Here is a 27,987-nt window from a genome sequence, read left to right as displayed (position 1 = left end):
ATCAGGCCGAGGCTCTGTTGCGTCATCACGGAGCGCCGGGAGAGCAGGAGCAGCTCGTGCGGCGGAAGGCTCAGCTGGGCGTTCTTCCCGCTTTGCCTGCCATGGCGCTGTTCCTCGTGCACAGGTGAGGCCCGGGGTCGGCGGGTGGGTCGGCAGGGCAGCCTCCGGCGGGGCGCAGCCAGTGGCCACTCCGGGGCCACGTATTCCACGTCCCCGACATGAGTTACACATCATACTGACCTGCTTAACGACGTTGTGGGGGGGGGCAGGGTTAAGCAGCCCCGCTGCCTTCCTCACAGCCCCTTTCGAGGTGGGGGCAGCTCGCCGGGCTTTTCTAAATAGCATTTGCACCTCTGCTGGATCTGAGCCTCTGAAGGCTAAATAAACGTTACGCGAGCCGGCCTTCCTTTACAAGGGGGTGGGGTGGGGGTTCCAATCCTGAGGCTGTCCTGATTGCCCTTCTCCGCACCCTTTCCATCCCTGTAATGCCCTTTGGAAGCTGGGCCTGCCTGTGTGATGGCCCAGCTTCCAGCATGATTTGTTCTCCGTTCTTAGCGGAATTGACTTATGATGGGTTCATTACGTTGCATCTGGGGCCGCTGTGAAGAGCAGCAGCCTTGCTACAGTGCTTGTTGGAACCCACACCCAGCACCACCATCATCTCTGCGTCTTACTGACTCCATGAATTTGTAGGAGCTGGAAAATGCCTTTCTAATCAGTTTTGATTATCCAGTCACAACTAGGGTGGATAAAAATCGATCACTTAAACCTCAAAAAACAACAAAACAACAACAACCGATAACTACTCAATTTCGCTCTTAATTTAAAAACTACATGGTTACAATTAATATACTAAACCTACACTTAACAGCCTCATAAAAATGAGTGCAATCCTATGCATGTTTAGACAGAAAAGGGCCTACAATGCTCAGCATACACTGGTTGAAAGGATGCTGGGAGTTTGTAGGATTTCTCTCTATATATGTGCATAGGATTGCATCTTTAGTAGGAAGTAGTAGGGGTTATTTGAAGGTTGTCCAACTCTCAAACAAATCCAGAGAGGATTTCTTCAGGAGTGGTCTCACCACTGCCTCCCTCTCAAAAAGGCATTAATTATCTTTCTGGTGCAGCCGTCCTGTTGGATTTTATAAGCCAAGAGGGGCAAGGATCCAATATGAAAGTGTTAAGAACATGACTGCCTTGTTGGATTAGACCAAGGGTCCATCTGGTCCAGCACTCTGTTCACACAGTGGCCAAACAGCCATCAACCAGGGACCAACCTGCCTTGGACATGGTGCAACAGCACCCTTCCACCCATGTTCCCCAGCAACTGGTGCACACAGGCTTACTGCCTCGAATACTGAAGATAGTATTTATAACATCTTTATAAACATGACGTAAGTTTTGTGATTTGTTGCCAATTCTATTTAAACTGTAAATAAAGTTTTTCTCCACCTGCACTCAGGCTGTCTCCTGCTTTGCTTCATATCTCTCAGCTCCAGAGTATACCATGGAGCTGTTACAGAGAGGGTGCTCAAGAGCGATTGTGTCAGCTGCCGGGTCATTTCTGCATTCCACAAATTGACCAGGGCTTTAACAGGAGCACCAGCCATATCAGCTGGAAAACCTCCAAGATCCCTCTGGAAACCATCTGGATCTGTTAATGTCTGGGGGTGGACCATCTTAATAGGTCCCCCACCTTTGCCGAGGGGAAAAGCCGCCATCAGTCTAAATCTCAACAGGAGGTGTTCTGACCATGACAAAGGGTCCTCCACCTTCAGATTATCCCCATGACCAGATGAGAAAACCACATCTAGAGTGTGCCCTGCACTGCATGTGTTGGGATAGTGCCATGGAAATCTTGAAATCCTGAGCTGCACCAGAGAAGGTGCCCTCTTGTAATGGGGGACATCAGCATCACATCCAACACCACCTGAGGTAGGGAGACTGCTGGGTTGTGGGGTGGGCATCACTGCTATCTATAGGAATTTTCGTTCTCTCTCTCTGGTACACCAGCAGAATACCCAATCTGTCCTGCTGGCTGAACATAAGATGCAAACTTTCCATACTAGTAGACAGATGGACAGGGAGCTGAGAGAGATAATTCCTATAGATAACAATAATGCTCCTCCCTGGCCCTCAAACCTACCCTGATGCTGTACCAAGTACCCCAGTGGGCCTAGCTGGGAATGACTCGGTTATGCATGTCAGCCGCCTTGACTACTATCAAGTCAGTGTGAGGGAGGTTTTATTATGTATCGATCTGGCATTTAAAAGCAGCATCCAGAAACCAAGGGCAGGCTGTGAGTGTGGAGAGGACCGGAGCATAGCCCAGCCATTAACTGAGCTGCATTCCTCTTACCTGGCAAGTCCTCACAGCGTCACATCTCCCTCTAGCTGTCACTACACTGATTGGGGGCCCTCAGATTCCCCACCACCATCACTTGGCTCCATATCCTCCCTCCCAAGCACATAGCAAGTCCTAAAAAAGAAGGCAATCCCCCACCAGAAAGCCAGCCAGAGGAGCTAGGTCCAGGTCCTGCTCACAGCTGGATGGTCTCTGGCACCTCCCACAGCAGAAGCAGCCTTTGTAGCTGGAGTTGGTGGGGGCCTGCCTTCCCCAGGCCAGGTGGAAACTGGGTCCAACCAACGCCCTCCCAGCTCCATAATCTTTGCAGAGCCCTTCAGTCACAAAAAGGTTCCCCACAGTGATTTGACATTCAGTTACCCTTAAAACCAGAGAGCATTAAAACAAAGCAAAGACATCCTCAGATGGGTTGTGGGGAGGAAGGAGGAAAATACAGCAAAATCTTAGTAGAATCAAAATACCTCAATGGCCTGCCCAAAAGGCATCAGTGACGGGAGAGAAAACAGGGCAGGTTTGTGCCCATAGCTGCTCACCCAAGTAGGATACTCATGCAACCCCCAGGACGGTTTACAATACACAAACAATCATTAACTGTTTAAATTATTTAAAACATAACATTTTAAGCCAAAAATTTCGGGCAAGAATTGAAAGTAAAGGAGAGAACTTAAAACTGATACAATTTTCCTTGTAAATTCCACAGGTACGTTAGTGACGAAGAAGATGACCCAGAAGACAAGCCACAAGTGCTCCTGCAGCGGCTACAGGAACGCGCAAGAGCCCGGCAGCTGCAAAAAGAGCGAGATGAACCCATTTCTGCCACACTAAGGGGACCAGAGAATGAAATCTGTGGATTGGACTCTGAGCAGGAATCAGAGTTGGGAGACAAAAAGAGGAGATCAAGTGAGGGGGCCCCGTTTGTGACAGGCCCTAGAAAGAGGAACAAGAGACGACGTGTCGATGAGGACGAAAGCTTGTGTGAGGCAGGTGGTGGTCTTGGAGCGAACTCCAAAGTGCCCCAAGGAAGGACTGAAGCCAGGGAAGGTAAAAGCAGGGGTGGTGGTGTTTGACTCTGTGGGGCGGGGAGGCAGGTCACTGGCATTCAACTTTTAGATGGTGTTGATTTGCCCTATATGGATTGGTTCTGATTCCCATAAATAGCAGCTCATAGACTCATATGAACATGAGAGGAGCTTCCCCAGGCAAGATGTGGCAGAAACCTCCACCAGTTGGGATCGCTGCAGCCCCAAGCGCAGCCAAGTCACCGTTGGCTCTCTTGCGTGTTCTTCCCCCCGCCTCCCATTGCTGCAGGAATGGAGTGTTTGCGTGAGCAGCTGTTGGCCTGGGCTCTTCCCCCGTTGTGTCAGTTAGGCCATGAGCCGGGACCTCAAATTTAGGCCATTGGTACCACTCGGGGGGATGGGTTCTAATGTGATTTTTTTGCAAGGTATGGATGCCTAGAGATGGAAAATATGTGATACCGTCATAACTCTTTGCCTTTTGTCTGATATTATTGGATTAGCAACTTTAGGCGAAAAAAATTGCTTTCATATTTTTGATAAATAGCATACAAATTCATCATAATATTTTGAAAAATAAATCTAATTCTACCATATTGATATTCAATAGTATATTCAATAGTGTTCAATAATATTTAAAAATAATTAAATAGTATTTTAAAATAATTGATTATTAATTGTAATAATAATATAGTCTTTATAATAATAACAATATAACTTTATTGAATTCCTTATATATTGATATAGATTATATGCATAATTTCCACTGACAAATTCTAATAGTAGTAGTTGTTACATCTTACATAGGCAATGTATGTTATGATTGAACATAAACACAATTTTATCATTCACATTCATCATAATCATCTTCTTCTGAATAGGCGTCATCACTCTCTGTGTCTGTTTGATTTTCACAGCTGGGAAGTCTGCACATGTCAGTGCACTTGAGGTCATTTAGATAGCAGACACATGTTGCAGTTTGCAGTTCCTAATGCAGTTGCAAGCTAGTAGATCTACGTAACACAGCCTGCGGTGCTGGCTGCCCCTCCATCCAGTCCACTACCAGTTGCTCTGCTCCATCTTGTTTTTCCAAGTTCCACCCTCTCCCAATTGGACTAGGTGTCTGTGGATCATTCAGAAGACATCTCTTGCTTATAGCACTTGATAATTTGCACGTTCGGCATGTTTCTTCAGACAGTCCCTGCAAGGTGGAAGTTGATGACTATCTATCTCACCCTTCTTTGCACAAAATAGGTGATATCTCAAGTCATTCATGTAATGTACCGAAGATTTTGGTGCATACACTAAGCACGAGAATTGTTCCAATTTGTCCATTAGTTCTTCAGAGAGATCCCATTCATCTCCGACATTGCAAATGGTGTGAAAGGTGCCCATTCGAAGAATGATTCTGTCATACGTTGCTTTATGCTTCCACATGATCTCAGTTGCTTTTGCGTAGAGAGCTTGATCCATGACCACTACAATTTTCGCCAAATGCAGTCATTCCCTTATCAGCTCTGACTGTTTCATAATTTCAGAAACAGTTGTCAACTCAGTTGCAGGGGCATTAATGGTGGGCAAGTAGCCAGTGGAATCCTGTGATACACTAACTAGGTCTCTAGTACTGATGTTAAATCCTGTCCAACTCGATATTATCTGTGCGAGGCTCCCTTCTTCTCTTGTAACAACCCAGATTATGTTCTTATTTTGTGCAAGCTTCAATTGGGCAACACATTCCGGCATAACTTTGGTACTTGTCATCAATGGCTGAGGCCCAACTCGTTCACCAGAAACATACATGAACAATTCTTCAGTATTTGTGGTGGTCAATGTTCTTTGCTTTTGTTTCTCAATGCTTGGGAGAGGAACTTTAAAAGGTTGTGGTCCAAACAACTTGGGCTGCACAGCTATACTGTTGACTCGATGAGTTGTCCCCTTACCACTAAGAGTCTCTTCCAGCCTATCAATGTTATCCCATGCTAAGTTAGTGAATACATGAGGCTGAATGGCGGCTGGAAGAACAATTTGCTCGTTTAAGGTAGCAGCAAGTTTCTGAAGACATAAGGCGGCATCATTTTCTTCCAGTTGTGAGTATGAAATCCCATGACCAAGTCTGTTTAGAGTGCAAATTATTTCAACATTGCCTATCAGCGTTTTTACGGCGTATGGGAGCAACAATTGCTTTGGGGGTTTCTGCTGGCCATTTGTCACTGCATATATAATGTCCTGACTGAATGATTGCATAAGTAAAGCGACCCTTTTGGAGGGTTTTGTGTTTTCTGGATCTCCAGTCAGAAGTCCTAATAGGAACCATTTAAGATAATCAAGCACTGTAAATGAATCATTATTTGTGCAGACTTCTACTGTTACTTTCTACTGTTAGTTTTTCCCTACCCTGTGCCTGCTTACCCTACCCTGTACCTGCTTACCCTACCCTGTACCTGTTTGCATTCTCTTCCCCTCCTTATTGTTTTACTATGATTTTATTAGATTGTAAGCCTATGCGGCAGGGTCTTGCTATTTACTGTTTTACTCTGTACAGCACCATGTACATTGATGGTGCTATATAAATAAATAAATAATAATAATAATAATAATAATAATAATAATTATCAATGTCTGAAGGATGATATGGCTATGGTGTTGATGTCAAGTTTTTTAAATCATTGTTCTTAGGTGCAATAATGTTTTATCAATGATCTTGTTCATGTCTGTTGCCTTAACCTTTAAAACTGATAATTCTCTTTTCAAACTCTGGTTTTTTCTTACAACGTCCTGTAGCATGACACTATCAGATTGGGCCAATAATTTTCCTTGGTTGTCTGGGAATATATGGAGGCTGTCACCGAACTTGGATTCCAATTTTCTTCTGATATGAGTCTTGGTTGATTCATCTATTCCCTGTATTCCTCTGCATGTCATGAGGGTTTCAAGCCTTTCAGTGAGAGTCGTCACACGTATTACTTTTTTTTTAGGAATAATCACAGTTCTAATGTATTGAAATAGTTCATCATATGCTTCATCTCTCATATTTTTGAAGTGATCATCAGTTTGAATGCTAGATGCATGATCTTCCTCCTTTGCTTTAGTTCTTTGTATAGTTCTTATATCCCCATAGTAACCTATGGCTGCGAGAGCTGGACCATAAGGAAGGCTGAGCGAAGGAAGATAAATGCTTTTGAACTGTGGTGTTGGAGGAAAATTCTGAGAGTGCCTTGGACTGCAAGAAGATCCAACCAGTCCATACTCCAGGAAATAAAGCCAGACTGCTCACTTGAGGGAATAGTATTAAAGGCAAAACTGAAGTACTTTGGCCACATAATGAGAAGACAGGATACCCTGGAGAAGAGGCTGATGCTAGGGAAAGTGGAAGGCAAAAGGAAGAGGGGCCGACCAAGGCCAAGATGGATGGATGATATTCTGGAGGTGACAGACTTGACCTTGGGGAAGCTGGGGGTGGCAACGGCCGACAGAAAGCTCTGGCGTGGGCTGGTCCATGAAGTCACGAAGGGTCGGAAACGACTGAACGAATAAACAACAACAACAACAATAGTTCTTATAACAAGATGGGCTTCTGCAGCCACTATGTCCCTACTACAAACTGCTAAGATCTTTGAATCACAATTAATGGTTGCCTTTTGTCAACTCTAAGCTCCGTGGCCTTGATTAATTTCTCATGCGTTGATGTTCCCTTGTAGCATTTTATCTTTCCACAAAACATACAGTCATGTGAAAAAGAAAGTACATCCTCTTGGAATTGTATGATTTTACATATCAGGACATAATAACAATCATCTGTTCCTTAGCAGGTCTAAAAATTAGGTAAATACAACCTCAAGATATAGAACAACACATGACATATTACACCATGTCATGATTTATTTAACAGAAATAAAGCCAAAATAAAGCCATGTGTGAAAAAGTAAGTACACCCTTACTGCTTCTACAGGAATTAAGATGCTAAGTAGCAGACAAGTGTTGCTAATCAAATGCCTGTGATTAATTGATCATCAGCAAGTATGACCACCTCTATAAAAGCCAACGTTTTTTCAGTTTGCTGGTCTGGAGCTTTCGGGGGTGTGTGTGTTAACATAATGCCAAGGAGGAAAGGCATCAGCAATGATCTTAGAGGAGCAATTGCTGCTGCCCATCAATCTGGGAAGAGTTATAAGGCCATTTCCAAACCATTTAAAGTCCATTCTACAGTGAGAAAGATGATTCAAAAGTGGAAAACATTCAAGACAGTTGCCAATCTTCCCAGGAGAGGACGTCCCAGCAAAATCACCCCAAGGTCAGACCGTGCAATGCTCAGAGAAATTGCAAAAAACCCAAGAGTTACATCTCAGACTCTACAGGCCTCAGTGAGCATGTTAAATGTTAAAGTTCATGAAAGTACAATTAGAAAAAGACTGAACAAGTATGGTTTGTTTGGAACGGTTGCCAGGAGAAAGCCTCTTCTCTCTAAAAAGAATGTGGCAGCACGGCTTAGGTTTGCAAAGTTGCATCTGAACAAACCACAAGACTTCTGGAACAATGTCCTTTGGACAGATGAGACCAAAGTGGAGATGTTTGGCCATAATGCACAGCGCCACGTTTGGCGAAAACCAAACCCAGCATATCAGCACAAACACCTCATACCAACTGTCAAACACGGTGGTGGAGGGGTGATGATTTGGGCTTGTTTTGCAGCCACAGGACCTGGGAACCTTGCAGTCATTGAGTCGACCATGAACTCTTCTGTATACCAAAGTATTTTAGAGTCAAATGTGAGGCCATCTGTCCGACAGCTAAAGCTTGGCCGAAATTGGGTCATGCAACAGGACAATGATCCCAAGCACACCAGCAAATCTACAACAGAATGGCTGAAAAAGAAAAGAATCTAGCTGTTGCAATGGCCCAGTCAAAGTCCAGACCTCAACCCGATTGAAATGCTGTGGCGGGACCTGAAGAGAGCTGTGCATAAACAAACGCCCTCAAACCTCAATGAACTGAAGCAATGTTGTAAAGAAGAGTGGGCCAAAATTCCTCCACAACGATGCGAGAGACTGATAAAGTTATACAGAAAACAATTACTTCAAGTTATTGCTTTTAAAGGTGGTTCTACAAGCTATTGAATCATAAGGTGTACTTACTTTTTCACCCCTGGCTTCTCCGTTTTGGCTTTATTTCTGCTAAATCATGACACGGTGTAATATGTCATGTGTTGTTGTTCATCTGAGGTTGTATTTACCTAATTTTTAGACCTGCTAAGGAACAGATGATTGTTATTATGTCCCGATATGTAAAATCATACAATTCCAAGAGGGTGTACTTTCTTTTTCACACAACTACATTCTTCAGCATACACGTTTGACTTTAATGATGTTCTTTTGTTCAAGCGTTTACTCGTGCACTCACTTGTTCCAGCATCATCATCGACACTTGCTTCAGCTTTTCGCTTAATACTCTGTACATCTCTCTTCATAGTAAACAGGCTCCTGCACTTCCTGTGGTAAAATACTTTGGGGACCGTGTTGCTTTCCACATTTCTTGCAATGTCTAACAGTGGAATGTGATTCTTTACTTGAGCTTCCCCTAACAGAGTTTTCCATGGTGAGTAGTCCTGTGGGCTTGTCACCGTATCTCCAGGTTGGACATTTGACCATAAATTAATTATACACTGGGGATCAGAGGGACAGCATGTGCTTGTTTCAGTCTTCTTCATGAAGCTGCATGGTCATTCAGCACCGGCTCTGAACAACAACCCCCCCCCAAAAAAAACCCGTAAAACATTTATATATTTTAATTGGTGTAATTATTATAATCATAATTATTATAATTATTAATTTTTGTAATCAGAATTACTGTAATTGTTATGTTTAATAATAAAAGTCACAATATTAAACATTATCAAAAAAATTCCATTTACATTAAGGTATCTTGGGAGTGGAGTGGTGACACACAAAAGGCAGAGTTATGACTTGCTATCACATATTTTCCATCTCTAGGCATCCATACCTTGCCAAAAAATCATATCCGAACCCATCCCCCCAAGTGATACTGATAACATGGTCGGCTCAAGGCCTCATTGTCGAGCGAGGCACTGGGCTGGCACTTTGGGGGCAGTCGGAACCCGCCTGTGTGTTTTTGGAGCCCCTTTCCCGCCTTGAATACCTTCTCTCTTCCCCATCCCCACAAACTTTGCTTTTAGTTTCTAAAGCAATTGTTTTCTTACATGATCATCAGGACTCAAATAAATTGTCTTATTCATACTCCTTTTACCAGGAAGTGAAAGTAAGTCAGAGAGCCTTCTGGAAAACAGAGATGCGGTCATAGCAAGGGAGAGAGAAGACGTTGCCAGAGCAAAACAGAGTCAAGGCAGAGAGGAGCAGTTGATGGAGCGAACTTCTAGCATGATGGTTCTTGGTCACTGCAAGCAAAAGGCTGTGCAGAAGGTAACTCGCTCTGCCTTGAGAGGCTTCCACCCTTAAATGTAGCCTTGTTAAAATTTTAGATAGATAGATAGAATAGCAGAGTTGGAAGGGGCTTACAAGGCCATTGAGTCCAACCCCCTGCTCAAGTGCAGGAATCCACCCTAAAGCATCCCTGACAGGTGATTGTCCAGCTGCCTCTTCAGTATGTGTTGCTCTCTATACATGATGCAAGCTATAGATATACATTGCGATGATGTCAGTGACACTTATAGTGAAGCAAAATGGGGCGGATCAAAGTGCCAAACCCAAATGCCTGAATGTGACTATCTTTTAATTCATTTAGGGTGCAGTCCTCTTCATTTTTAGACACGGAAAAACCATGGCTGGCTGGAGGAATGCTAGGAGCTGTAGGACTTCTTTCTGTCTGAACATGCATAGATTGCAGCCTTGTTCATGTGTCCCCCACCACCTCCCTCTCTTTTTCTACAATTGAGGAAAAAAGTGGTTTTAAATGAAAGGGGGAATTACATGGAAAACGAACTGTTCAATTGGAAGCCTGGGTGTGCTTTTTCTTCAAACTAGAGGACCAATTTCCTATGTAGTTCTTTGCCTATTGAGGGGGACAGAGCTGTGTATGCAGTTTTCTGGATTGTATCCTTCGTTTCTATGTGCTTATGGGTGTTTTTTTTTCAGGTTCAGCCTCTTCTGCCACAGTGGCTGGCTCAACCGAAGCTAGTCCAGAGGCGTATCAAAGAGAACCTTCTCTCGCTCCAGGATGTTCCAGTAATCCACCCTAAATTGATGAAGAAACTGCAAGCAAATGGAATAGAATCGTTGTTTCCAGGTATCATAATTGTGTGGATGGTCACTAAACGGCAAAATCTTGTGTTTTGTGTTTGTATATTTAAAGTTTCAATTTTAGGGGACGGGTGATGCAAATAGTTTATAACCAGCCGGTGGGCATCTTTGATTTTTAGATGAATGCTGATGGGAGTTGTTTGCCAAGGTTCTGCTTAAGGCCCACTGTCACCTCCCTGCAGTATTTAGCGTGGGGGTCAGATTTGATATTAAGTGTCTCCTTCTTGGTTGCCAGTTAGGTATTATGGTAGATATATAATAGGAGTGGGGTTCTGGTTTTTTGTTTTTTGTTTTGTTTTGCATAGGAAAGAACATCTTTATCTACAGAAAATATTTCAGCTGGGTTAGAGCTTCAACATCTGAACACAAGACTGGATATGAACTTCTGTTGTGTGTTTTCCCCCACCCACCCACCCCTTTCCATCTGCTGTTCCTCAGTTAGTTCCCCTTCTGTCAAGGTCTATAGATCCATCCTTGTGGGGCTGAGAGAGAAGTAGCCCCAGGTGTGTTAGGCATTTATTGAAGGCATATCTGTTTGCTTTGGCTTTCCCCCAGCCATGAGCTATCTTTGTACTAGCCTCATGATACGTGTTTGTGATTTGTGTTTGTTTGTAAACTGCTTTAGCATTTGTTTCAAATGAGAAGCGGTATATAATTCTTGCTAATAAATAAATGCTTTCTGAGAACCACCCTGGTGTGGAGTGGCTGCAGGGGTCCCTACAGGACACCCCTTTAAGACAAGAGCGAATCTCTTGACAGCCATAAAGCAGGGGTGGGTGAAGCCAGGCCTGCCCCACACTCTTCCTCTTATGCTCCACATGGCCACAGTGTTTGCTCTCTCTGAAAAATAACCAAGAGTCTTGTGGCACGTTAAAGAGTAACAACTTCACTATGCCATAAGCTTTCATGGACACTCCCTGAAACCTTATGACAGAATAAATTTGTTAGTCTTTCAGGTGCCACAAGACTCTTGGTTATTTTTGTTGCAACAGACTGACACAGCTCTCCTTCTGGATTTTTTTCTCTAAAGAGAAAATAAATAAATGGAAATATTAACATTCCTTAGTCATCATGCAATCCAATATCTGAGTTCTTTCCTGCCTAAGGAGAAGAAATCTGGAGGTCCTCTTCAAGAGAGAGAACCAACGAGCTGAATAGCTTTCCTATTCAGATAAAGAAAAAAGATAATAATATAAAAATAACTAAATAAACAAATATACTAATTAATAACTGTGCTGTATGATCTTCATTTGTTGTTATAATGTCCAAATATTCAAAGCTGAAACGGGCATATATTGTAAGTCCGGTTGTGACGTGTATTGAATAAATCGCCACCATATAGCATAAAAGGATAGCGATTCTGTTTTTCCTTGGATTAGAAGCAAATCGTGAGTTATTTTTTCTGATACTGCCACTGACCATATGTTTCAGTACCATGCTGATAAATTCAAGTTGCCCAGTTGTTTCCACTGCCGTGTAATTGTCTGGCAAGCAGCAGTTTGTCCTGGGTGTAAAAATTTCTTAATCGAAAATATCCCTTTTTCGCCCATTCAGAGATTTTAGTGATGATAGTTGTATCTAAATTACTGAGATATATTTGTAATGGGGTGCGGGGAGACCACAGTGGATTAACTTGGTGTGAAGCACCTCTGGTTACCTGAAGAAGAACAAGGAGAGGGGCAGCCCCACTCCAGGGTACCCAAGAGACCAGGGATAGTTGCTTAGAGAGAGAAATCAACTAGGTGGCATGGAAACGGTGTGCTTGCTTTGAAAGGAGGCTCGACTCTTCCAGAAATGGGGCCTTGACCAAGGTGGCGGTTGCTTCTAAAGATGAAACCAGAGTTCTCCGTAAGCAGTCGAGAGAAGTCTCGCCTCCCCAAATGCCCTCTTGGAAGGCTGATTGTGCTGATCTTTGCTGCTCTCTTTCTTCAGTTCAGGCTGAGGTGATTCCAATCATCTTGGAAAGCATGTCCAGTGGATTCTTGGCTGGCAGGGGTGGCTACCAGCCAAGTGATATCTGTGTCTCGGCCCCTACAGGCAGCGGAAAAACACTGGCCTTTATCATTCCTGTGGTACAGGTGAGCTTTGGATAAAGCAGAGAGTTGCTGAAGTGTGTGTGTGTGTTCGTGTTCTGAGCTAGAGTAGTCTCAACCAAACAGAGTTGCCACGTGGGTTGGCCTGAGGGCAGGGGTTGGTGGATTGGAGCTAGTTCTGTTCTGTCGCAGGAATTCTCCTTGAAGCATCCAAAGGAAAACTAGTGGGCACAAGTACTGAAGCTTCCAGCCTGTGACATCTTTCTGTCTAGCTTTCTCCGCTGTGGCACCCCGGTTGTGGAATGAGCTCCCCAGAGAGGTCCGCCTGGCGCCTACATTGTACTCCTTTCGTCGCCAGCTGAAGACCTTTTTATTCACTCATTATTTTAACACTTAATTTTTAAATTATACTGTTACTTAAATTTAAATTATACTGTTTTAACTCTGTATTTTAACCTTATATCAATTTTGCTGTGTGGTTTTATCCTGGTTGTGCTTTTTATATTGTATTTTGTATTTGTGTTTTTAACCTGTTGGTTGTTTTATGATGGTTTTAATTTTTGTGAACCGCCCAGAGAGCTTCGGCTATTGGGCGGTATAAAAATGTAATAAATAAATAAAAATAAATAAATAGCTGGGTTCCATGCAAGCAGCGGTTTTTGTGGCTGTGGTGGCCACAGGAACCAAGCACTTGCAAGCATAGGAGCCCCTCCCTCATGTCCTGCTGAGGTTTCTGGGGCTGTTCAAGCAGTCTCAAGAGGCATTTTCCATCTCCCCCTCAACAGGCGTTTTCTGAAAACAACAGGAGACTTTTTTTGGTCCTGTTCGCATGTCATGACAGCTCACTGTGGGTAAATTTGCGCTTGGGGCTGTTGTGTTCTGCCGTGTCATGTTTGCAAACACCATGTTTGCATGGCAGCTGCAGGTGCTCAATATGCTGTTGCTTGTCGTGATGTCTTGATCCCAGGGAGCGGGGGTAGTTTGAGAGTTGTCTAACCCTCAGACAAGCCCTGCAGCCTGGTTTCACGCAACATGGCAAGCCGGGGGCCGTGCAGAAATGGGGCCCACAGGTGCCCAGCACCACACAACAGCCCCGCTGGTCAGTTAGGCCATCGTGGGCTCTGTGTCGTGGGAACAGGCATTTGGTAGCCAAGGATGCGTCTGGGTCTTGTTTCAGCAGTGGGTTATTGTATGAGTGTTTCATTGGAGTGGGCAAGCGGTGTGTCCGCCTGATTAATTGCAGCAGTCCGTGAGCTCCTACCTCCCGCCTTGTGCTCTCAATCCTCCTTCCAGCTCTCTTCTCATTGCTATTCGTCTGTTTTGGCCCTCCTTTCAGCCTTTGTACAACTTGCATAACTTGCGAAATTTTAAATTTTGCTCCCTCGGTACTTAAAGTGATGCGCCAACTCGTGTTTGTATGTGCATGCGTGAGATCTTCCTGATCTCTGGCTTTTGTCTTTGCAGGCTCTGTTAGACCGAGTCATCTGCCAGGTGCGGGCCCTGGCAGTCTTGCCCACCAAAGAGCTGGCACAGCAGGTACATCCCTGAAGACAGCAGGCCTGTTTGGCCCCTGCTGGGTGTGCACCTTGGCCAAGAAGTGGGTCCCCCTGATGCGCCTTTCTGTCAAGCTGTTGCAGGATCTTGCTGGTGATTTAGAGCCAGGGCATGCCCCCACCACATGCAACATGGGTTGACTGATAGGAACAGGCTAGTTTTGGGACAAGCTTCTATTGGGTGGAAAGCAAGGGGCTGGAATGGAAAGAGAAACGAGCACCAGCCCTCAGGGGGCATTTGTGGGGTCTGCAGCACACCCGTCAACAATACAGCAGTCTGTTGGTCTTGCAACAGAACCTATAGGCAGCCCCACAAATCAGGGATAGGTAGACTTCAAGCTTGTAAAGATTATTTTATATTTTAGTAGAATTCCAAGATCTACCAATGAGATCCAAAAGGCATACAGTTGGAATGAAAGAAAAGGATGCCCCTGACCCTATTCCAATCCCAGGAATTTGTTTTCAGTACCAGAATGGATCTGATTCCCAGTCCCTTCACACACAAATACATTCTTTACCACATTTCAGCAGCCCAAGTTAGGTGGAAAAGGCCATTATGCTGCCACATGTTTAGTTTTTTAAAGGTTTTTAATGCTTTATGTGTGTACGTTCTGTGTTTTAGAATTTTAAATTTTGTATACTCGTTTTTATCTTAATTTTAGAATTTCTGTAAACCGCCCAGAGAGCCCTGGCTATGGGGGCGGTATATAAGTGTAATAAATAAAATAAATAAATAAATATTGTGAAACCATTGGGAGTCAAAAACATTGTGGATCTAGTGCAAATTCACTGCTAGATTCCAATTAACAAATCACTTATGGCAGTGGCTGGGTGGGCAGAAGATGGATTACTCCCAGAGAGCTGCCTTGAACCAGCTGCTCTTGAGCATTCCTGCAGCCCTTCTCTTCTAGGTCTCTCATTCACTCCTTTCTGTAGGTGAGTAAAGTGTTCAACATCTACACTGATGGGACGGGGCTGAAAGTGGTGCAGCTTACTGGTCAGAAATCTTTTGCGAAGGAGCAAGAGTCACTTGTTGAGAAAACGTAAGTTAAGCCTCTCTGTGGCTTTGCACATTGATTTAATTCTGAGGTCTTGGGCCCATTAACTTTGTTAACAGGGGCTGCGAACACGGGCCCTTCATATCCTGAGCAATGAAGTTGTCTGGTGCTGCTACACTTTAAAGTTCTGCCTCAATACCTGCAACCACATTGTGTATGTACAGCTCTGTATATCATTGTGGAATTTGGCACAGAATTGAGCTTTTAATAGAGAAACCAAGTTTCTAGTGCTCGTGGCCATGCTGACCAGTTTGAGCAAAATTTCAGAAGACTCTCCAGTGGCTAGCTAGGGATGGGCTTCAATACTGAAAGACATGCTGCTAATCTCTCTCAGGGCTGCAGCTCCCATAATTTGTCTCTACTAGGGCCTGTCCTTTGTCCTTCCTTCCAACCCTCACGTTTGGCAAAAGCTGGATCTTGAAAACCAAATTGTGCTCACAAAGGGACTGTATAAAACTGGTTGTTGCCGAGTGGAGACACCTCTGACATGCTTGCGCAGAGCTCAGTGCAAGGCAGAGTGTGGCTCCTAGGCGGCCTCGCAAGGAGGGCCATTGCAAGCCCGTGTGGAGCATTGTGGGTCAAGATCCCTGTGTGCTCAGCAGCTTTCCTGAGTAAATGGCTGGCAGTTGGCCTGATAGCAGTCCTGTAATATTCTCAGTATCTTGTAAGCTGTCCTGAGCCCCTGGGATAAGATGGGAAAGAGATCCACGCTTGAAATAAATCAAGCTGGGCCCCCAAAATGCTGGAATCAAGACTCGGCAGAAGATGTTGCTCAGCGTCTCTGGCATTTTCCCTCCCAGGCTGACTGGATTTCGCAGTCTGGCAGACATTGTTGTGGCCACCCCTGGGCGGCTCGTAGACCATCTCCAGCAGAGTCCCCAATTCAGTCTGAGAGAGCTTCGCTTCCTGGTGAGTGGAAACCCTTCTCTTCCCTTCTTCCCCACGCTGGGGAGGCTCCAAGGTTCCACCATGCCTCTGACTGCTAAGGAGCACTGAGGCGCAGATGACTGGACCGACTTGGTGGGAAAGGCTCCCTTCCTCCACATGTTCCACTTTCTAGCTCTCCTCACCCCAGAGGTTGGGAATAGGTTAGTGTACAGTCTACTCAGGGAATCTGCTGCAATCGTTTTTAAAAACATTAGAAAAATCAAAGCTATGCGCCCCCACTCCCTCTTGCTGCTAAGAGCCAGCCCAATAAAGACTCCTTTGGGCCTTCTCAGAGGATGGTTGATTCGGCTGTCACCCCTCTAGCCAGGGCAGGACCGCTGTAGCCTTCCATCAGAGTTTCCTCTGAAAACCATGAGTCACCATTTTTCAAGTCTTAAGTTTCCCTCCGGATAACTGGTGTTTTTAACCCAAGGTGAGGTCATGAGGCTGCTGAGTTGAAGGCGCACCACCAGCTTATCTCGCCTGCCATCTCAGGGAGGCGGAGCGTGAGTGTGTATGCTAGGACCTGAAAGATGGCCGGCTGGCCCTAGGCAGAGCAGAGGAAACTGGTGGAGGTCTGTAGTGGTCCAGACATGCAGATCGGTCGTCTGTCTTGGGTCTAAGAGCAAAACAATAATCAAACCATCTAAGTAGCTGGTTCCATTCTCAGAGGATGCTCAGGCTTGGAGGAGCCCTAGGGAAAGAGTCCTACACTTATGAGTCTGCCGCCAAGAAGGGAGAAAAGGGTAGTTAAGTGTAGTTAAATCTCCCCCACTGAAACAAATGGGAGCTTAACGTGCTTTTCTTTGGCTGAATCTGGCCACTGTGTTGTCGTCTTGTTTTGGAAAAGCAGATGTTCCTGTGGACGTGTGTGCGATTAGTTCACTTCAGCCACACAGCAGGAAATGGCCAAACAGTATTGTTCCCCACAATGTTGATATTTGGGGATTGTGTCACACACAACTTCATGCCTAGAAACATCCATTTAAAGAGTCATGGCATGTGGAGTGTGATGTTAACATAACAGTTTCACCTATAATACCTGTAACCCCGTAATAGTGCCTCCCTCTAAATATCCATGCTTTAATACATAATCAATTTAACTGCTTTCTTAACAAAGATCTCTGTTGCTGATACTTTGCATCGAGGGCCTAACTAGGCCCCTGTGAAACTGGCAGTGTGGCCCCAAACACTACAGAGACGATTTCCAGGTTTCCAACACACACCTTTATTTGATAGATTGGAACTTGCGTTGCAACGGAGGAGCCCTTCTTAGCCAAGATGCGACTCTGGCCCATGCTGGGCACAGCTAGCTCTTATTCATTCCGTTGTTCTGCAGGCATAAAGCAACTTGAGCATGCGCAGAATACTTCAAAGTTTTACAGCCAGGCTACTCGTGCCTCTTGCAGTTAAGCTAGTCTCTTGAGAGTTTGCAGTTTCCTGTACTTTCTGTGGTTAAGCTAGCTTCTTCCTGTCTGTCCTGCAAGAGGAAACTGCCCAACAGCCTTTTAAAAGTTCACTCAGAGTGAGTGTTATTTCTATACTGGGCACAAGATTTTTCAAGTGAATAGTTCAACTCCAGTGCCAACACGGCTGTGCTCTGTTTCACTTAATTACAAAGTTTTGCTTCCCTTATGTCAAGATATGCCTGTGGCTGTCACACGGGGTTTTCCCTTCCTCCTCTTGCTGGCATCTGTTGAGTTCACAGCAATCAACAGCTCAAGTCACCAGCTCAAACCCAAACTGGCCAGTCCAACGCCCTTCAGGCCATCATTGCTGTGATCTTCCTTCAAAGCACCGCAGCCCCCTCCCTTTTCCCCACTCCCCTTTCAGTGCCAGCGGTGGCTGCAGGTTGACCCCAGAACCTGTCGCCCCCAATTCTATAAGCTCTTTTGCCCAATTGCCTATGGGTGCAGATCATTGATGAAGCAGACCGCATGATGGATGGCATGCACCAGGACTGGCTGCAGCAGGTTGTGAAGGCTGCCTGCCATGCTGAAGAGGACGCCTGTGCCCCCAGGCTGTTCAGGCGGGCAGAGCAGGGGCCACCCATCACAGCAGCCAGGTAAGTAGCTGACGCCTCCTAGCTCTGGCAGGCAAGGTGGCCAGAGTGGGGAGCCCTGGGGACCAGGCCGCTGACCTCCCCTCGGATTTGAGCCCTTCCCACTCTGTCCCGGAGGAGCTGTTGCGTGGGAAGCGGCCTGGTGAAGGCCTCCCTAGGACTCCATGCCTGTCTGTCAGTCTGTAGAGTGAAGCAGGCCTGCCTGGAGGCTGTGCCGAGGAGCGCTGCAGGCACCTTGTTTGGGGTGGCTGTGCTCACGTTTGCTCTTCCCGGGGCGTTCCGCTTCCCAGGGCTTGCTCTCCCCGGCTCCCTCTGCAGAAGCTTCTCTTCTCAGCCACCCTGACTCGGAACCCTGAGAAGTTGCAGCAGCTCAGCCTCTACCAGCCTCGCCTCTTCATGCCAGTCTCCTCTGAGGCCCAGCAAGGATCTGAGAAGAAGTACACTCTCCCAGAGGGGCTCTCGGTAAGGAGCGGGTCTCCTAAGGGCCCTGTGGGTGCTGGGCAAGGGCGCCTATGGGGGACGAGGGCCAGGCCCCACACCTCTCCAGCAAGTGCCTCGTAAGGCGTCACTTTCCATAGAAAGGCCAAGAAGGTGTGATTTGGGGAAGGGGCAAGCAGGAATCCTTCCTTCCTTTTGGGCAGCAGACTCCTTTGCACCTGGGAAATGGACACAGGGCGTCGGGTCTAAGAAATCCCTGGGGAAAACAGGGAAAGCTGCAGAAAGGGTTGCTTCCATTTATATCACTTCTATCCCATATCATCAACATAAAGTTATGTTCCTAGGCTGACTAGCAAAGTAGCAAGATGCAAACTGTGGCTGGTTTTGTAGCTGGTAATCTCGTGGCAAACCTGTGGCCTTTTGAAGATGAAGCAAATGTCGGAGGAGCTGGGGCAGCTCCCCTGCGAGGGAAGGTGACAGCAGCTGGGGTTGTTCAGCTTGGAAAAAGGGAGGCTCATGGGAGGCGCGACAGGTGTACAAAATGATGCACGGTGCAGAGAAAGTTGATAAGAACAGAAGAAGTGCCCTGAGGCTGGATCAGGCCAAGGGCCCGTTCCGTTCACGTAGTGGCCAACCAGCTGTCAACCAGGGACCAACAGAGCAGGACATAGAATCATAGAATAGCAGAGTTGAAAGGGGCCTACAAGGCCATCGGGTCCAACCCCCTGCTCAATGCATGAATCCACCCTGAAGCATCCCTGACAGTTGCTTGTCCAGCTGCCTCTTGAAGGCCTCTAGTGTGGGAGAGCCCACAACCTCCCTAGGTAACTGATTCCATTGTCGTACTGCTCTAACAGTCAGGAAGCTTTTCCTGATGTCCAGCTGGAATCTGGCTTCCTTTAACTTGAGCCTGTTATTCCGTGTCCTGCACTCTGGGAGGATCGAGAAGAGATCCTGGCCCTCCTCTGTGTGACAACCTTTTAAGTATTTGAAGAGTGCTATCATGTCTCCCCTCAATCTTCTCTTCTCCAGGCTAAACATGCCCAGTTCTTTCAGTCTCTCTTCATAGGCCTTTGTTTCCAGACCCCTGATCATCCTGGTTGCCCTCCTCTGAACACACTCCAGCTTGTCTGCATCCTTCTTGAATTGGGGAGCCCAGAACTGGATGCAATACTCTAGATGAGGCCTAACCAGGGCTGAATAGAGAGGAACCAGTACCTTACGTGATTTGGAAGCTATACTTCTATTAATGCAGCCCAAAATAGCATTTGCCTTTCTTGCAGCCATTTCGCACTGTTGGCTCATATTCAGCTTGCGATCTACAACAATTCCAAGATCCTTCTCGTTTGTAGTATTGCTGAGCCAAGTATCCCCCATCTTGTAACTGTGCATTTGGTTTCTATTCCCTAAATGTAGAACTTGGCATTTATCCCTATTAAATTTCATCCTGTTGTTTTCAGCCCAGCACTCCAGCCTATCAAGATCACCTTGAAGTTTGTTTCTGTCTTCCAGGGTATTAGCTATCCCACCCAATTTGGTGTCATCTGCAAATTTGATCAGCGTTCCCTGCACCTCCTCGTCCAAATCATTAATAAAAATGTTGAAGAGCACTGGGCCCAGGACTGAGCCCTGTGGTACCCCACTCATTACCCCACCACCATCACTTTGAGAAGGAACCATAGATAAGCACTCTTTGAGTCTGATTCTGTAGCCACCTGTGAATCCACCTAATAGTTGTTCCATCTAGCCCACTTTTAGCTAGTTTGTTAATCAGAATATCATGGGGCACTTTGTCAAAAGCTTTGCTGAAGTCAAGATATATGACGTCCACAGCATTCCCACAGTCAACAAGGGAGGTTACCTTATCAAAAAATGAAATCAAATTTGTCTGACAGGACTTGTTCTTGACAAATCCATGTTGGCTTCTAGTGATCACTGCATTGATTTCAAGATGTTTACAGATTGACTTCTTTATAATCTGCTCCAGAATTTTCCCAGGGATGGATGTCAGACTGATTGGTCTGTAGTTCCCAGGTTCCTCCTTTTTGCCCTTTTTGAAGATAGGGACAACGTTAGCCCTCCTCCAGTCGTCCGGCACCTCACCCGTCTTCCATGATTTTGCAAAGATAATAGACAAAGGTTCTGAGAGTTCTTCTGCTAGCTCCTTCATTACTCTAGGATGCAGTTCATTGGGCCCTGAAGATTTGAACTCATTCAAGGAAATTAGGTGTTCTTTGACCATTTGTTTCATCAATCTCAAATTGCAATCCTGCCCCCTCAACTTCTGCTTCACTTTCTCCAGGGGGGTCATAGACCCGCTTTTGGGAGAAGACTGAGGCAAAGTAGGAATTGAGCACTTCAGCCTTTTCTTTGTCATCTGTTATCAATTTGCCATCCTTATTAAGCAGTTGAACCACCATTTCTTTCCTCTGTCTTTTACTACTCACATATCTGAAGAAAGCCTTTTTATTGCTTTTAGCATCCCTCGCTAATCTCAGCTCATTCACAGCTTTAGCCTTCCTGACGTCATTTTGGCACTTCTGCGCCACTTGTCTGTACTCTTCTTTTGTAGCCTGGCCTTCCTTCCACTTCCTATATGTATCCCTTTTTGTTTTCAGGTCATCTCTAAGCTTTTTGTGGAGCCACATTGGTTTCCTCTGTTGTCTTCTATCTTTTCTCCTTGTTGGAATTGTTTGTAACTGTGCCTTTAAAATTTCATTTTTTAAATACTCCCACCCATCCTGCACTCCTTTTCTCATTAGGCTCATTTGCCATGGGACCTTACTTATCATAGTTCTGAGTTTATTAAAATCAGCTTTTCTAAAATTCAGAGTACGTGTACGGCTACACTCAACTTTTGGCTCCTTCATAATCAAGAATTCAAGTATGACGTGGTCACTTTCCCCCAGAGTTCCCGTAACTGCCACTTTATCCACTAAGTCATCCCTATTGGTCAATATCAAGTCAAGGATTGCCGATCCTCTAGTTCCTTCCTCCACTTTCTGTAGGAGAAAGTTATCACCCACATGTCAAGAATTTCTTGGAAGGGCCGCTTTTGGCAGTATTGGTCTCCCAACAGATATCAGGGTAATTGAAGTCCCCCATCACTACTCTACATCACACTTCCTTGAAACACTGGCAATTTGTTTCTCAAAAGTTTCATCCTCGTTTGATTGGGTGGTCGGTAGTAGACTCCGATTATCATGTTCTTTTTATTCCTTTCCCCATTTATTTTAATCCAGATTCTCTCGATGGGGCTCCCAGTCTGATCCGCCTGTATTTCTGTGCAGGGATAGGTATTTTTAACATATAGTGCAACTCCACCTCCCTTTCTATTTCTTCTGGGGGTTTTTTTGAACAAGTTATATCCTTCAATTGCTATATTCCAGTCATGGGAGTCATCCCACCAAGTTTCAGTTATACCTATCAAGTCATATTTGCCTTCATGTAATAAGAGTGCAAGTTCGTTCTGTTTGTTTCCCATGCTCTGGGCATTAGTATATAGACATCGACCATGTGTTTTATAGTCCGGCTTTGTTCCTACATGGTTGCGGACACTATTTTGGGGCACTATTGGAGCTGTTCTCTGTACTGTGGTGCCTTGGCCTTCATCCATTGTTGCCTCGAAATTTACGTCTCCCACCCCCGTAAGATTCAGTTTAAAGCCCTCCTGTTCAAGTTCTTCATGCTGTGGCCGAACACATTCTTTCCAGCCCTTGTGAGGTGCAACCCATCCCTTGCCAGCAGTCCATGTTCCAAGTAGCGTAGCCCGTGGTCCCAGAATCCAAAACTCTAACGTCGGCACCACCTTCGTAGCCAGTCGTTCATCCGGAGTATTTCCCTTTCCCTTTCTAATCCTCTTCCAAGAACCGGGAGGATGGATGAGAAAACTACCTTGGGCCCCAAAGTTCTTCAGTTTCCTTCCCAGAGCTTCAAAGTCTGAAATGATTTCTTCATAGCTCTGCTTGGCGCCATCATGGATGAGAAGAAAGGGGTATGTGTCCGTGGACTTGATGAGCTTCGGTAACCCTTCAGTCACATCTCTAATCTGTGCTCCAGGGAGGCAGCACACCTGGCGAGTCCATGGGTCTTCACGACATACTTGGGTTTCAATTCCACGCAGCAGGGAGTCTCCCACAACAACTACACTTCTCTTTTTCTTGGTTGACCTACCGCCTCTTGTTCATTGTTGCACGGTGTCTGCTGTACTTCTTCCTCCGCAAACTGTCCTTCAGACTCATCCTCCAGAAGCTGAATGCGGTTGCTTAACACTAACGGTTCCAACTAGAATGCCTTCTAGTTCTTCTGCTCCTAACTGTCACTCTCTTCCAGAGAGTTTCCTCTTCATTGGCTTTCCTCCCCACAGCATACTCCACTTCTGCTTCAGCTGGCTGTTGCTCTTCAATCTCGTGTGTTTCTTGTTGCTGTTGCAGTTCCACCGTTCGGTCTAAGAACTCCTCGTCTTCTCATATTCTTTGGAGGGTGGACACTCGCCGCTCAAGTCCTCTCACTTTTTCTTCCAAAAGTGCCACCAGCTTGCATTGGGCATTGGACATGGTGCAGGAGCAGCCTCCCATCCCTATTTCCCAGCCACTGGTGTACACAGGCTCACTGCCTTGGATACTGGATAGGGAGGCATTTCTCTCCCTCTCTCAAAATTCTAGAACCCAAAGAAGTCCTCCCATGAAACTGATGGGTGGGAGATTCAGGACAAATAAAAGGAAGTCTTTCACACAGCGCAGAGTTCAACTATGGAATTCACTACCACAAGGTATGATGATGGCCACCAATTTGGATGGCTTTAAAAGGGGGTTAGGCAAATTTCTGGAGGACAAGGCCATCAATGGCTATGAGTCCAGATGGTTATGTGCCCACTCCAGTATCTGAGGCAGGAAGCCTGTGTGCACCAGTTGCTGGGGAACATGGGTGGGAAGGTGCTGTGGTACCGTGTCCTGCTTTTGGGTCTCTGATTGGCCACTGTGAACAGAGTGTTGGACTAGATGGACCCTTGGTCTGATCCAGCATGGCGTTTCTTATGTATAAGAGCCGTTTCTAAACTGCTAACTGGTGTCTGAGGTATTGACGTGTACTTTGAGTTATCAGTTCTGAAATTCATATGGTTTGGTTGTAATAAATATATACTGTATTGATGGTCTTAAATGGTTAGTCAGAAGCATGATTCCTTTAAAGGTGCATCTTGACGTCCCTTGTTTGAGAAACAAGAGGGGCAGCCGCTTGGGATACAGGGCCCTGGTTGGAGAAGTCCTGCCAAGGGTGTTGCCCAGAAGCGACAGGTGAGCTGGGCCAGGTGAGGAGTGCTCCTGGGCCAAGCCTGCGCCTTCTTGCCTCTTCTAGCAGTACTACGTGCCCTGCAGCCTGAGCCGGAAGCCCCTGTTCCTCTTGCATTTCCTGCTGAGGCTGAAATTCTCCTGCGTGCTTTGCTTCACCAACAGCAAAGAGACGTCGCACAGGTGAGACGGGTGGCGCGGGCTTGGGGGGATGGAGCTTTGGGGGGGGGAGCGCTTCCCCAGCCCTGCGGTTTCTCCTTGGCTCTGCTGAAGCTTCCCTTCCTCCTCCCTTTCCCCAGGCTGTTCCTGCTGATCCGAGCCTTTGGTGGAGTGAACGTGGCCGAGTTTTCTTCTAGGCTGAGTCCAAGCCAAAGGAAGCGGACGCTGAAGGAGTTTGAGCAGGGGAAGATCCAGCTGTGAGTGTCTCTAGGCCCAGTTGACCCACTTCCATGCTTGCCCGTTGTGCTTCAGATGTGGTGCTGGCCTGGTGCAGCCCAAGAGGCGGTTGCCACCGTTTAGAGCAGGGAGCGCAGGGCCTCAGTCCAGCCCTCTGAGGGGCTCCAGTGCTCCGTGCCCTTTGCCCAACCACCAGCCCTGGGGCGGTTTTCCAGCCTTTGTGCAGCCCCGCCTCGCCTCTAAGTGGTCGAAATCCCTCCCCTCTGGCTCTGTTAATAGTAGTCGGAGCACTGAACTCAAACACCCTGGCCTTTTGGCTTGGCCCCCGCCCCTGCCCCCTGGGCCCAGAATGGTTTTCAGCTCCTGCTTTAGAGCTTGGAGCTGGCAGTGTGGCGCTGGATGAGTGTGCCCTTCCCTTGGACCGCCTCTCTCCTGCTTCATGACCTGGAGAGGCTTCTTCCACCTCTTCCTCAAGGCCCTGCTCTGCCAGTGGCTGGATGAACCGCGCCCCCACACCACTGCATGTCGCTTGCTCTCACCTCCTGAGTGGAGCAGTTCATGGGCCTCTGTGTGTTCCTAAACAGGTTGATCAGCACGGACGCCACTGCTCGAGGGATCGACATTGGCGGAGTGAAATGTGTCGTCAGCTATGATGCGCCTCAGTTCATCCGGACCTATATTCACCGGTAATTTCTCCCGAGGGAAGCTTCTCCTAGTGACTTGGACGGCTTTGCTCTTTCGCGGAAGGCAGCAGCCTTCCAAGGGCAGCCAGGGCAGCCCTGCCCGGAAGAGCCGCCACGTAACTGGCCACCCTTCCCATCTCTGTTTCCAGGGTGGGCCGGACAGCTCGTGCTGGGAGAGCAGGCTTGGCCTTCACCCTGCTCCTGAAACAGCAGGTATGTCCCCAGGTGGAGGGAGGGGGGCTCTCCGTTGCTTCCCATGAGGACTCCGGACGCACCGTGGAGCCCGCATGTGTCTCTGTCGGCAGAGCAGGCTCAGCGGTGGCTCGGAGGAGTGTAAAATGTTGTGGCGAGGGCTGTTGCTGCAGAGGCCCAGGGAGGAAGGGAAGCAGCAGAGAGTGGGGGAGGGCCGGGGGCTTTGGGGGTGCTGAGGTTGCATTGCCCGGTTGCTGGGCGCTCAGCTGTGCTGCCTCCCTCGCCTGCACTCAGCCTTCCTTCCGCTGAGCTAGGGTGTGTGTCAATGGGGCACATTTACAACTCTCTGCAGTGGTGGTGGGGTGGGGGAGCAGAGGATGTGGCGTTCACCCGCTTTTGCTCTGCAGGAGGGCAAATTCTTGAGGATGCTGAGGGAAGCTGCCCTTCCAAAGGTGGAGCAGCACCTGGTGAAGAGCCAGCAGATCCAGCCTCTCCTCCAGCCGTATGAGGAAGCATTGGCTGAACTGCAGCACATCGTTAAGGTATCCCTCGCATGAGGGAAGGGGTTGTTGTAGCTTTCTAGGCCATTGAAGTGTTGAGGGAAATGGGCCCTTCGCTTGGGAGTGCGCCTAGACAGTAAAAGTTCTTGGAGAATTTCTTTTTCTAAACGTCTAGAACAGTGGTTCTCAACCTGCGGCGCTCCAGATGTGTTGGACTGCATCTCCCAGAATGGGAGTTGTAGTCCAACACATCTGGAGCACCCCAGGTTGAGAAAGGCTGGGTTCTCAACCTGGGGCGCTCCAGATGTGTTGGACTGCATCTCCCAGAATGCCCCATTCTGGGAGTTGTAGTCCAACACATCTGGAGCGCCCCAGGTTGAGAAAGGCTGGTCTAGAATGTGTATAGGAATGTGCATCGTTCTGTTCCTGCAAGTCATGGAGTTGGGGTGTGGGTGTTTGTGGGGAGCTGGACATCTATTTTATTTATTGCATTTCTACATCACCCAATAGCTGATGCTCTCAGGGCCGTGAAGTACAGTATTAATAGATAATATGAAACCGCCCAGAGAGCTTCAGCTATGGGGCGGTATATAAATGTAATAAATAAATAAATAAAATATGGAAGCTTAAATCAGAATATAAAAGTAGAACCATAATAAAACTCAGCAGGAATGCAGGGATTTAAAATACAGATTTAAAACAGAGGTAAAAGACCAGGATGGAAAAACCTAAAATTTGGGGGAAATGGTGCTGGAAAGCAGGTGAACTTCCCTGGGGAGCTCCTCCCTCCGCGGAAATGCTGTGCCACGGGCCATCTGGCCACAGCCACCCAGCTGTGCTTCCCTCTGGCTTCTGAGTTCACCATTTTCAAAGCTGATGTCAGTCCGTCCTTGGGAAGCCACAGTTAGGGATGTTCCTAGGCTGGAGTCTGTGACTGAAAGAAGCTGCCAGGCAAGCAGATGGGGTGGGTGGGGCGGGGGCGAGATCCCAAGATCCAGCTGCGGCTGAGGCCCTCTTGGCCTGCGGCCCAGTTCCGAGAGGGGCTCCCTCACCTTCAGCACACTTTGCCCTCTGCGTCTGCTGGGCTGGGCTGACCAGGCTGAAACAGGCGGGGGAGGAGTCCGGATTGTCCATGCTCAGATGGAAGCCACGGAATGCCTGACCATTTGCCATGATGTCTGGGGCTGACAGGAACACAAATCCAGGAGATCTGGAGGACACCAGGTTGCGGAGGGTGGTCTAGCCCACCAGCAGGAAGAAGTGGGGGCTCTTGGCCACATAGAAAAGTTTGGGCCTTTTTCTCCCCCTCCCCCCAGTTGGAGCTTATGCAGATTTGGCTGTGGAAACAAGGGAGGCACTTCAAGGCTACTGACATGCCCCCCTGCTCTGGAATTTGTGATTGTTTCCAGGGGCACAAGTTCGGTTGTGGGGAGTAGATCGCTGTTCACCTTCATTGCTCTCTGGTTCCAGTTCAGTTTCTGGGTAGTCCTGACCTTCTCTTTCCTCAACAGGAGGAGCAAGCTGAGAAAAGGTCTTCAGGCAGCCAAAGGGGGTGGATCCGCGTGCAGGCACGAGGTGGTGCTGTGAACAAGCAGGGGCTGGAACTTGGCCAGCATCATGATTTGGACTCTGACCTCTCGAGCGCATGACAATCCTCAGCAGCTGCCAATGTTTCAAGGGTCCTGAAGCATCAAGGAGCGAGTGCAGCGTCCGCCTCTGAGCCAGCTGCCAGCCTGCAAGGGAACGCGGGGCAACTCCTTTGGACGGCGGCGGCCCTCTCCCAGGGAGCCTTGAACCCAACTTGGTTGGGCAGCAGCTACCAACGTCTCCTTTGAAATGGCGCCTAAGTGCTTCTGCTTTGTTGCCTCAAACAGAGATCAAAGGTCTCTCTCCGCCCAGGTTTGCCTCTTCCTGCACCAGGAGCTCTGTCTCCGCGAAGAAGAGGAGACTCTCAAACATGTTGAAATAAAAATATGGCTTCTGTGTTTTGTGTGTTTAAAAAAAGTGGTGACTAATTACTCCTTAATTACTCTGGGCATCCAAATATCAGCATGGCTCTATTTCCAAATGTGACTAATGTCCTGGCAGTGCTGAGTGGCACATATGTGAAGGAGGACTCATTGTCAGGCCTGAATCTGCTACCAATAAACTTAATTGTTTGAGCCATGCTAGTAGGAAAGTAGGAGAAACGGGTCACAGTTG

General features: G+C 47.1%; 1 protein-coding gene across 2 annotated transcripts; it reads left to right on the top strand.

Annotated features, from left to right (window-relative positions):
• The first annotated feature begins 19 nt into the window (after window positions 1-19).
• DDX51 (DEAD-box helicase 51) lies at window positions 20-27,770 on the top strand. Of its 2 annotated transcripts, none has more exons than XM_063144387.1 (16): window positions 20-124; window positions 3,069-3,409; window positions 9,649-9,818; window positions 10,491-10,641; window positions 12,588-12,733; window positions 14,153-14,224; window positions 15,178-15,284; window positions 16,100-16,208; window positions 18,143-18,291; window positions 18,579-18,750; window positions 24,082-24,197; window positions 24,314-24,430; window positions 24,995-25,096; window positions 25,243-25,306; window positions 25,693-25,827; window positions 27,297-27,770. In XM_063144387.1, the coding sequence occupies exons 1-16, from the start codon at window positions 102-104 to the stop codon at window positions 27,432-27,434; spliced, it is 2,112 nt and encodes a 703-aa protein (XP_063000457.1). In that variant the 5' UTR covers window positions 20-101; the 3' UTR covers window positions 27,435-27,770. The 2 variants fall into 2 exon arrangements, with proteins under 2 accessions (XP_063000457.1, XP_063000458.1); XM_063144388.1 differs by lacking the exon at window positions 20-124 and adding an exon at window positions 1,291-1,397.
• The last annotated feature ends 217 nt before the right edge of the window (window positions 27,771-27,987 follow it).

Source organism: Elgaria multicarinata, chromosome 18 (genome assembly GCF_023053635.1).
Source record: "Elgaria multicarinata webbii isolate HBS135686 ecotype San Diego chromosome 18, rElgMul1.1.pri, whole genome shotgun sequence".
Lineage (NCBI taxonomy): Eukaryota > Metazoa > Chordata > Lepidosauria > Squamata > Anguidae > Elgaria > Elgaria multicarinata.
The sequence above is the reverse complement of the archived record's forward strand: the minus strand, read 5'-3'. Positions and strand labels throughout refer to the sequence as shown.

Excerpts from the sequence above, each read along its gene's own strand:
- DDX51 (XM_063144387.1), top strand. The coding sequence starts at position 102 with ATGGCGCTGTTCCTCGTGCACAG. Across the intron at positions 25,307-25,692 it reads CCCTGCTCCTGAAACAGCAG|GAGGGCAAATTCTTGAGGAT; the intron begins GTATGTCCCCAG and ends TTTGCTCTGCAG. Across the intron at positions 25,828-27,296 it reads AACTGCAGCACATCGTTAAG|GAGGAGCAAGCTGAGAAAAG; the intron begins GTATCCCTCGCA and ends TTTCCTCAACAG.